Source organism: Podarcis tiliguerta, assembly GCF_965153285.1.
Source record: "Podarcis tiliguerta genome assembly, chromosome: 6".
NCBI classification, from domain to species: domain Eukaryota; kingdom Metazoa; phylum Chordata; class Lepidosauria; order Squamata; family Lacertidae; genus Podarcis; species Podarcis tiliguerta.
This window is the reverse complement of record NC_139539.1, coordinates 5,344,666-5,355,302: the sequence shown is the minus strand read 5'-3', so window position 1 is coordinate 5,355,302 and position 10,637 is coordinate 5,344,666. Positions and strand designations below refer to the sequence as shown.

Here is a 10,637-nt window from a genome sequence, read left to right as displayed (position 1 = left end):
CAGATGTCGCTGCCATCATCAGACCATAAGTAATGTCGGCTGGTGTGATGAGCTGGACTCCAATAACATCAGAGGGTCCACAGCTCTCCCATCCCTGCATTAGAGCATGTCAGGAGGATGTTCCCCATGCCTGGGAGAAAAGAGCAGTGGCCCTGAGGCAAGCCAGGCTATCAGTTTGAGTTCCAGCATCTCTCTGAGAAACACTGGGCCGCTAGTTTAAAGGAGGCTTGCAGTGGCCCAAGATGAGCCTTGATGGTTTAGATCAAGTCCGTTTCTCACTATGGCAAACTAGATTATTGATATATTTGGATTTTTATTCAGCCCTTTTGCCCAAAGGAGCCCAAAGTGACACCAAACAAAATATTTTTAAAATAAATTGAAAACAATCAAATACCCTCATGGCTAAAAAATGTCATGGTTGCCAAGAACTGAGATGTCTGTGGAAAGTCTCAAAAGGGGTTGTGAAAACAAGAAGCCTCCTCATCTGTCCTTTCAGTGGCTTTTTGCCTCTGAGCATCAAACTAACCACTAGTAGCCATCTTAAAGACCACTGCTATATCTTGGGGGCAGTGGTGGGTTCGCAGAACAAAAGTGTCCAGAGGAGGGCAACCAAAATGGTCAAAGGCCTGGAAACGATGCCTTATGAGGAACGGCTAAGGGAGCTGGGCATGTTTAGCCTGGAGAAGAGGAGGTTAAGGGGTGATATGATAGCCATGTTCAAATATATAAAAGGATGTCACATAGAGGAGGGAGAAAGGTTGTTTTCTGCTGCTCCAGAGAAGTGGACACGGAGTAATGGATCCAAACTACAAGAAAGAAGATTCCACCTAAAAATTAGGAAGAACTTCCTGACAGTAAGAGCTGTTTGACAGTGGAATTTGCTGCCAAGGAGTGTGGTGGAGTCTCCTTCTTTGGAGGTCTTTAAGCAGAGGCTTGACAACCATATGTCAGGAGTGCTCTGATGGTGTTTCCTGCTTGGCAGGGGGTTGGACTCGATGGCCCTTGTGGTCTCTTCCAACTCTATGATTCTATGATTCCATGATTTTGCTGAGTTCCATTTACACCAGGGGAGACCAAGAATATCTCTTTATGTGACCAAGAGCTGCATGTCTTCATATGGCCCACCAGTGAAATCCACCAGGGCTACTATCAACTCTTTCCCCCCAACCCAATCTAGAGGACCCTAACTTGAAAGCCCTTTGGATAGCATTTCCTTGGCCAACCATCCAACTGGAGAAGCCAAAACCAGGTCTTCCCTGCTATCTACATGTTCTAGTAAAAAAAAAAGAAAAAAGTGAATTGGTACAAGGAAGGAAATGTTAGAAATGCACCGTGAAGCTTGTTTTTGCCAATTACATCTTTGCCAGTTCCTAATAGAAATGAGGATGATATCTGGACCTACACTGAAAGTAAAGTTTTGAAAGTTTTGGGGAAATGTCAGAAGTTCATTTCATTTCTCTCTGTCCCCCTTAAAACCTTAAGAATCACCAGTCAGCACCATGAGATTACCAAAAATTACCTTCATAGGTACACGGTTACTGACTCCTTTCTTGCCTGTGGGTGGCTGGTGTTTGGATGTGGGTCTGGTGCCTTAAAGGCGGTAAATCTGGACTGGGTGACATTCTCTCCCACTGCTGTGGGCACCTCAGTGGTCTACAGACTACTGTTTTGGCAGCTGAAGGCTTGCCAAATTTCCACCCAAGACCAGAAAAAGCTGGTGGTTTGATGCAAAACCTTTAAAAATAAGTTTTTAATTTGACTTATTTTACATTCCTTGTGAATTGCTACGATGGGAAAGTCAGGGTTCAGACATAGAAGTCTCCATTTCTTCCTCAAGGTACGGTTTTGTCTTAAGCAGGATGGAATCGTGCCACTGTTCATAGACAAGTGTGTAAGTCTCTGCCCTTTTGACAGTGAACCTGTACAAACGGTCGGGCAACAGGTTGTGGATTTCGCAGGTGTGCGACGTGACCGGCATGATTCCGCAGTGGACTCGCTCTTGGGGAGTTCTGGGCTCCAGCAGCTTAAAGCTGAGTTCGTACTGTTCGAGCTGCGGCTGCTGGCTGGTAACAAACCACTTGAGACTCACCCAGTCCTCGTGAGCCACCGACTCCCTCCGGTCAAACATCACGGGCATCTTTGTGCTCAGGACAAGCCTGATGTGAGGGATCTTGGTAATCCCGACGTCCGATACCAGGCGGTGCTTGACGTACAGCCTCCCAGGTACCAGCATAGCAAGGAAATAATCCATCTGCTCAGAGAGACTCGACAGCCTTGGTTTGACAGCGTCCCATCTGGAGAGGAAAGTCATCATGTCGTAGGTCTCCAGAAGGTGGACCAGCTCCTCCCGACCTTTCTCCAGCTCTTCCAACAGGTCAGACAGGAGCAGCAGCTGGATTTTGGTTTGGATGGTCCCCACTTTCTTCATCCTCTGGAACCTCCAGGGGTCTATCAGTTGGAACATGGTGGTGGGGAGCATCAGGTGGTTCTGATCTCCCAGTGCCAAGTGCTTAGGCAGGATTTCAATGTAGTAGGAGCACTTTTTCAGAAGCTCAATCCTCTTGTGATGGCGCTTGAGCAGGTGGAGGCTGAGGTCTGAGTGCAGGAACTCCAGCACAACATTCTTCCTCTCCATGTACATCCTCCAGGCTTCATTCTCCTGCTCCTCTTCGCTGTACACCACCGTCTGGAGGTTGGCCCCTAACTTGTTCAAATAGACATCAATAGTTCCAATGTTCATCATGCCTGGGCTGGAACACAAGAACAAAACAGGCACACAAAGGAAGAGCAGGTCAGCTGAAAGACTGCCATCGCGGTGGCTTCTGAACCCCTCTTAATTTTGGTTCTCAGAGGCTTGTAACCCAAAGTTTGTCCAGTTACAAATGTGATAAGGGTCTTCCTCTGTTCTGAAGCTCCTGGACCCTTTGCCATTCCTCTCCTGGTTTCCCTCTGCCTCTCAAACTCCTCCCACTGACCTTTTATTCATCTGGATCACTCCCTATGGGAACCCTACTTTCCTAGACTCCTCTGGGTTCCTTGGCTGGCTGCTGTTCTCCTTTCCGGGGCTCTTGCTTAGTCTATACACCTATGGCAGGGATAGGGAGCCCATGGCTGTCCACAGGTTGTTGGGACTGCTGTTCCCATAATCTCTGACCACTGAGCCATCCTGGCTGTGGTTGATGGGAGCCAGAGTAAAACAATATACATGGAAAGCCACACATGCCTTTTTCTAGGATCTGAGCAGTTCTGCCAATGCATACTTCCAGTCGATAGTCCAGCCAGATATACTTAGGAAACAAGAGAATCTGCACCAATGGGAGCTAGAGGCCTTCTGGCTATGTAGCTCTGCAGTGACCAGTAGGCAACTAAGTTAATTCCTCCCGGAGGCTACCTTACCACCATCAGACAATCCCTTAGTGCATTTATAGTGTATGTGTGGAAAGCAGCAGGAGGAAAGACAAGATGCAACAATCCTTCAAGGCTACAATAATGTCTGCTGCTCATCCCGGAACAAGGTGTTTCCCTGGCACACTTTTGTGGCGCTACACTCTGCTTTATTTAAGAGGTATGGCTAAGCTGGGATGCGGGTGGCGCTGTGGGTTAAACCACAGAGCCTAGGACTTGCCGATCAGAAGGTCGGCGGTTCAAATCCCCGCGATGGGATGAGCTCCCGTTGCTTGGTCCCTGCTCCTGCCAACCTAGCAGTTCGAAAGCACGTCAAAGTGCAAGTAGATAAATAGGTACCTCTCTGGCAGGAAGGTAAACGGCGTTTCCGTGTGCTGCACTGGTTCGCCAGAAGCGGCTTAATCATGCTGGCCACACGACCCGGAAGCTGTACACTGGCTCTCTCGGCCAATAAAGCAAGATGAGCGCCGCAACCCCAGAGTCGGTCACAACTGGATCTAATAGTCAGGGGTCCTTTTACCTTTACCAAAGTGGGGTTATGCTTATGCCATCTCCTCTTTATATTATTCCATTTTTGGGGCGGGGGCGGAATCCACTTATGTTGGCCTTTCTGAGTGCCTGTCAGGGAGTGCAATATCAAGGCAAACACATAGGCGCTTGGGAGTGGGCATATGTCAGTGTGACCCAAAGCCTGAAAATGGTGGATGGACTCATGTTTTTGTTGTACAGCAGAACTCTCAGAAGATCTGAAGCGTGCGTAAGGACAGGGAGCCCTGCCATGAGACATCCCTGAATGGCTGCAAGTTGAAACACAGGCACTAGTAGTTTTCTGCAAACCTGACAGATGTCATGACCCTGAATGTAACATTCTGCAGGTTTTCCAATAATATGAGCATATCATGCAAGGATGGACCATGTCCTTGAAACTAGAGGCGTTCTGTGGCAGCTGTTTACCTGGGCCTGTGGAAAGTGCTCTCTCTTAAAGGCTAAACTGTGCAAATAAATTAGGTTAGGTTATTCAGATTGTTTTATGCAATGCTGCATGTGGGGTTTTCTTTTGCATTAACTTATTCATGTATTTGAATTGCTATTGTTCATTTGATATTTTGTAAGCCACTTTGGGCACAATTGTGCAGGAAAGTGGCATATAAATAAACAAGATGATGAAGTCTGGGTATGTAGAGAACAGCTAGCCTAGGGAGATCAACAAGGATCATCTGCATGGTCACTCTGTGACTTTCTTTCAGGCCTTCTCAATTCTCACTATTTTCAGCTTTTTACTCATCTCCACAGCCATGATCTCTAGAGACATACTGTATTCCGTTAAAAAAAAAAAGTCAAAGGCAGTATTTTTTTTTTGTAAGATGTCATATGCAATGACTACCACCATTCAGTAAAACTCGAATGGTAAAGTGGTTCATAGCTCAGCTCCTTAGCTAAGGATCCCAAAACCTACTTAAAATATCATCTGCCTTAAGAGATAAATTAAGGCTAAATGTGTCCAATGCCAACTATAAAGCACTAATAAAGAGCTGTGAAAGCCAAGGGGACATATAGTAGGCAGCTTGAGGGTTCCCCAAAATAACTTTAATTTCAATGCTGTATTTGCCTTTGGCTATACCCTGAGCCTTTAAAATCCTAAGAACTTGAAAGCTGACTTAACCATGAACCTTCCTGTTTCTTGGACTTCTATGAACCCCTTCTTCTCATCCCCCAGGATGTCCCATATTCTCATTCCTCAACCTTCAGGGCAGGGGGAAGAGGCCAATTAAAGATGCTCACAAACGCTTCAGCTTGTGATCTGTTGCAACAACCAGACTGGAACCTGCTGGTTTATCAGTGGCCATTTAACCAGAGAGCGCCCAGGGCTTTTTTGTTTTTACCCTTGAACTTTCTCAGCCTGGCTCCTCTGTGCACCAAAACCACAGCCATAGGGGGAGAAAGTACTGTAGTGTGCAAAAGCACAACTGGACAGCTGGTTGCCTGGCAGCCAAACCTTGGCAAAACTGTGAAATGTGAAAATCATACCCAAGGCGTATTCGCTGCCACTGTCACCTTGTTCACACGGCACATTTCCCCATTAAGAATGGATGCAAGGTGTTTGTATGAGTACAGCGGGCAAAATGACTGCATGAACCAGCTCCTAGGACCTGAGCCTCCCTCCTTTTACCCATATATTGGTGTGTGTGGTATTGTTAGTGTGGCAGCACAGACACTTTGGAACTCCCTGCCCATTGATAATAGGCAGTCACCTTCCATATATATTTTTGGCTTAATGAATGTTAGGAGAATGTTAGAAGGATGCTGGAATGAAGTTATACGGTTTTAGCAGAAATGTTATAAAGAATTAAGTAAAAATTGACTGTTAAGGGGTTAAAGTGGAAAATTTAAAGTTAGATTGTGTTAAGATAGATTTTAGAACAAAAATTGAGAAAGATGGAAAGGATTTGCTGAAATAGCTAATTGAATACAATAGAATACAAAAAAGGGAGGTGTGAGGAGGTCGATGAAACTAGTAAATGAAAGGTAAAGATATGGAAATATTGGATGTGTTTTGAAATGTTTTTGTTTTTCTTGTTGTTTTGATGTATTTTTTTGTGTTTTTCTTTTTGTTTTTGATGTATTGTTTGTTACATTTTTTATTATTTCCTTTCCTTTCTTTTTTTTTCTGTAACTATTAAACGTTTAATAAATATTATTATAATATATATATATATATATATATATGCAGGTTTTGGTGTCCTCGGGTGTCTTCCCGTGTAAAAGTTGGGGTGTCTAGGCGACGTTTCGACGAGGTCTCACTCGTCATCTTCAGGCTGGTGCTTTCGGCTTCTTGTTACTGGAACAGAGCAGGATCTCAGTGTTTGAGTTCCTATAAATACTGTTGAGGAGGTGTGGTGTATAGCCTCCAATGTTCTGGGCAGAGAGGAGGTTCCCAGGCTAGTGTGCCTTTTCTTCTTTTGTTCCTTAATTACTTGAGGGATATCTTGAGTGATTTCTTGAGTGATTTCCTGAATCCCACTTAGGTGGGTCATTAGGTGTGGATTAGTTGCTAAAGCCTTCGTGTCTTGAACTCTTGAACTTTGTGAAGAGTTTTTCTGAGAAGATGGCTGTACTGCACTTGGTTGTGCTCTGGCTTGGCTTCGTGTATAGGGGCGAGCTGTGGTTTTGTGGCCTGTGCCAGCCAGATCTGTGTAGGGATTGCAGGGGGGTGCAGCATCCGGAGGTGCCACCCTGGTTTGGCTACTGGATGGTGTCTGTAATTTATCTGTGGAGAGGGTCTGGGTTTGGGTCTGGTGTGGTTGATTGGTGATGGCGTTCTGTGTGCCTCTGGATCTGGTGTCAGATTTTGTGGGGAGGGCTAATTTCCAGATGTCTGGCAAGCGGGATGTGTCGTCACGCTTGTTCATGTTGTGAGGGTGTTTCTCTATCTCGATGGCTTCCATGATTATTCTCTTGTGGTGATGTTCCATGTTAAAGAGCAATTTGGAATCTGCAAAATTAATTTCGTGTCCTGTTTCTTTCATGTGTTGGAAAAGAGAGGAAGTTTTTTCTTCTTTTTTGACGGCATTCTTGTGTTCTGCGATCCGTGCATTTATTCGTCTGTTTGTTTGTCCAATGTACGTGGCTGGGCAGACTTTGCAGGGTATTTCATAGACCCCTTGGTTTTCCAACTGAATTTTATCCTTGGGGTTTCTGAGGATATTGGCTATTTTTTGGTTGGTGCAAAAGGCTGTTTTGATATTGTGTTTATGGAGGATTTTGCTAATTTTATCTGTAGTGCCCTTGATATAAGGAAGGAGGGCTATGCCATTGTTTTCTTCTGTGTCTTGGTTTTTGGGGGGTGTTTCTTTTTGGATTAGCTTCGTAACCCTGTTTTGCTGGTATCCATTGGCAATTAACACATTTGAGAGATTCTGTAACTCAGTTGTCAAGTGGTCTTCGTCAGCCAGGCGTTTGGTTCTGGAGATGAGAGTCTTGGCTACGGAGTTTATTTGTGCAGGGTGGTGGTGTGATTGTGCATGTAAGTAGCGGTTGGTGTGTGTTTTTTTCCGGTAGATAGTGTGTCCTAGGGAGCCATCAGGTTTTTTGTAGATTAGGACGTCAAGGAAGGGAAGTTGGTTGTTGGCTTCTATTTCCATAGTGAATTGTATTTTGGGGTGTAGGCTGTTGAGATGTGTGAGGAAGCTATCCAGTTTTTCCTTCCCGTGTGGCCAAATTACAAAGGTGTCGTCAACATATCTGAGCCAAAGTTTGGGTTTGTGTTCTGACTTGTCTAAAGCATTGGTTTCAAAGTGTTCCATGTACAGGTTAGCGATGACCGGTGAGAGGGGTGATCCCATAGGTGCTCCTTCTATCTGTTTGTATCTTTGTCCATTGTGGATGAAGTACGTGTTGGTTAGGCAGTGGTTGGTCAGGTCCAAGATGTATTCGGGGGGATTGTATTTGTTTTGAATGGCTGTCAAGGCTTCATTAATGGGCACTTGTGTGAAGAGAGATACAACATCGAAGCTCCATAAACACAATATCAAAACAGCCTTTTGCACCAACCAAAAAATAGCCAATATCCTCAGAAACCCCAAGGATAAAATTCAGTTGGAAAACCAAGGGGTCTATGAAATACCCTGCAAAGTCTGCCCAGCCACGTACATTGGACAAACAAACAGACGAATAAATGCACGGATCGCAGAACACAAGAATGCCGTCAAAAAAGAAGAAAAAACTTCCTCTCTTTTCCAACACATGAAAGAAACAGGACACGAAATTAATTTTGCAGATTCCAAATTGCTCTTTAACATGGAACATCACCACAAGAGAATAATCATGGAAGCCATCGAGATAGAGAAACACCCTCACAACATGAACAAGCGTGACGACACATCCCGCTTGCCAGACATCTGGAAATTAGCCCTCCCCACAAAATCTGACACCAGATCCAGAGGCACACAGAACGCCATCACCAATCAACCACACCAGACCCAAACCCAGACCCTCTCCACAGATAAATTACAGACACCATCCAGTAGCCAAACCAGGGTGGCACCTCCGGATGCTGCACCCCCCTGCAATCCCTACACAGATCTGGCTGGCACAGGCCACAAAACCACAGCTCGCCCCTATACACGAAGCCAAGCCAGAGCACAACCAAGTGCAGTACAGCCATCTTCTCAGAAAAACTCTTCACAAAGTTCAAGAGTTCAAGACACGAAGGCTTTAGCAACTAATCCACACCTAATGACCCACCTAAGTGGGATTCAGGAAATCACTCAAGAAATCACTCAAGATATCCCTCAAGTAATTAAGGAACAAAAGAAGAAAAGGCACACTAGCCTGGGAACCTCCTCTCTGCCCAGAACATTGGAGGCTATACACCACACCTCCTCAACAGTATTTATAGGAACTCAAACACTGAGATCCTGCTCTGTTCCAGTAACAAGAAGCCGAAAGCACCAGCCTGAAGATGACGAGTGAGACCTCGTCGAAACGTCGCCTAGACACCCCAACTTTTACACGGGAAGACACCCGAGGACACCAAAACCTGCATTCCTGTACCCGTGAAAATCTACGAAAGCAAATATATATATATATATATATATTTGGCATGGGCTGAAGGCCTTCTCATTTAGACAAGCGTGCCCAGGTGTAATGCATGATTTAATTACAGTTCCTGCAATGTTGTACTAAAGGACCCTGGGATTCCTCTTCCATGCATGAGTTTTAATTTGTTTTAGTCCGTGCCATTTGTGGCTTTAACCTTTTGGTACATTTTAAATTATGCTTGCAATTTTTGTGTGTGTGATTAAAAAAAAAAAAGAGCTTCCTCTTTCTTTGCAAACCGCTTTGAGGTCCGCCGTCTGCCCCCCACCCAGTACAACCAAGCGGCATATCAATTTATGAAATTAAACGAACAAAACATTGCAGCCTGCGGCTCATCCTCCTTTCTGTAGCCCCACTGTGCTTTCGGCTCAGTGGGCACCTCACTTTGCACCCCCTGAACCCCTCGATGGATTTGGGTGGAGGTGGCAAGAGATTTTCTCCCTCAGCTGACTCCTTCCCTACCTGTGAGACAGGTGAGTTCCTTTCTGCAAAAGGTGGCCTTACTTCCACTTCTGTCGCCCGCAGCCGTGTTTAGGGAAGCTTTTAATATCTGATGAATTATTGTATTTTAATATTTTGCTGTAATGCAAGCCGCCTAGAGTGGCTGGGAAAACCCAGCCAGATGGGCGTGGTATAAGTAGTAGTAGTAGTAATAATAATAATAATAATAATAATAATAATAATAATAATAATAATAAAAAATAGCAACAACAACAAATAATAATAATAATATAAAATAATAATATAATAAATTAATAATATAAAATAATAATAATATAAAATAATAATTAATAATTAATAATATATAATAATAATAATAATAATAATAACAACAACAATAACAATAACAATAATAATAATTTGTTGAGGTGGGACACCTGCAAAGGCTCCCACCCACCCCCATAAAGCAGGGTTTCCCAAACCTGGGTCTCCAGCTGTTGTTTTGGGACTACAATTCCCATCATCCCTGATCACTGGTCCTGCTAGCTAGGGATGATGGGAGTTGTAGGCCAAAACAACAGCTGGAGACCCACGTTTGGGAAGGCGCGGAGCAACCTCCCCCTATGGCCAATGCCCCAGGCGCCCCTTTCCCCTCCCTCCCACCTATGCAGCCCCCAACGTTTTCGCCCCCCCCCCGCCCCGGGTCCCGAGGCTTCTCCCCGTCCCCTCCCCCGGGAGCCTTACCTGTGGCTTAGCATGGTTGCTCCCGGGGCAGCCGCTCACCCGACACCCCCCATCTGCCGGGCCCGGGGCCGGAGCCAGGCTCGGGGCTGCGCGCAGGCCTCGCCCGTCGCCATGGCAACCCATTGTTCCGCGCGGCCGCGTTCTGGAGCCCGCAGGCCTCGCGAGGCCGCGCCTAGGGGGGCGACCCGCGCTTGAACCCGGGGCCGGCGGGGGGCGGGCGGGGAGAGCGGAGGCTTCCGAGGGGGCGACGTGAGGAAGGGGCCCGTCCGTCTGGGTCGTTGCAGGTCCCTTGACTTGCGACTCACTGGAAAATCAGTTATTATTATTATTATTATTATTATGCAGGTCGCTTGACTTGCGACTCACTGGAAAATCAGTTATTATTATTATTATTATTATTATTATTATTATTATTATGCAGGTCGCTTGACTTGCGACTCACTGGAAAA

At 45.6% G+C, this 10,637-nt stretch overlaps 1 protein-coding gene across 1 annotated transcript; it reads right to left on the bottom strand.

The window, feature by feature from the left end:
* Positions 1-1,735: 1,735 nt before the first annotated feature.
* Positions 1,736-10,311, bottom strand: FNDC11 (fibronectin type III domain containing 11; the record flags this gene model as incomplete). Its single annotated transcript, XM_083447601.1, is given in 3 exon segments — positions 1,736-2,750; positions 10,189-10,223; positions 10,225-10,311. Coding segments are annotated over 3 exon segments (1,074 nt in total). The 3' UTR covers positions 1,736-1,798.
* Positions 10,312-10,637: the final 326 nt, after the last annotated feature.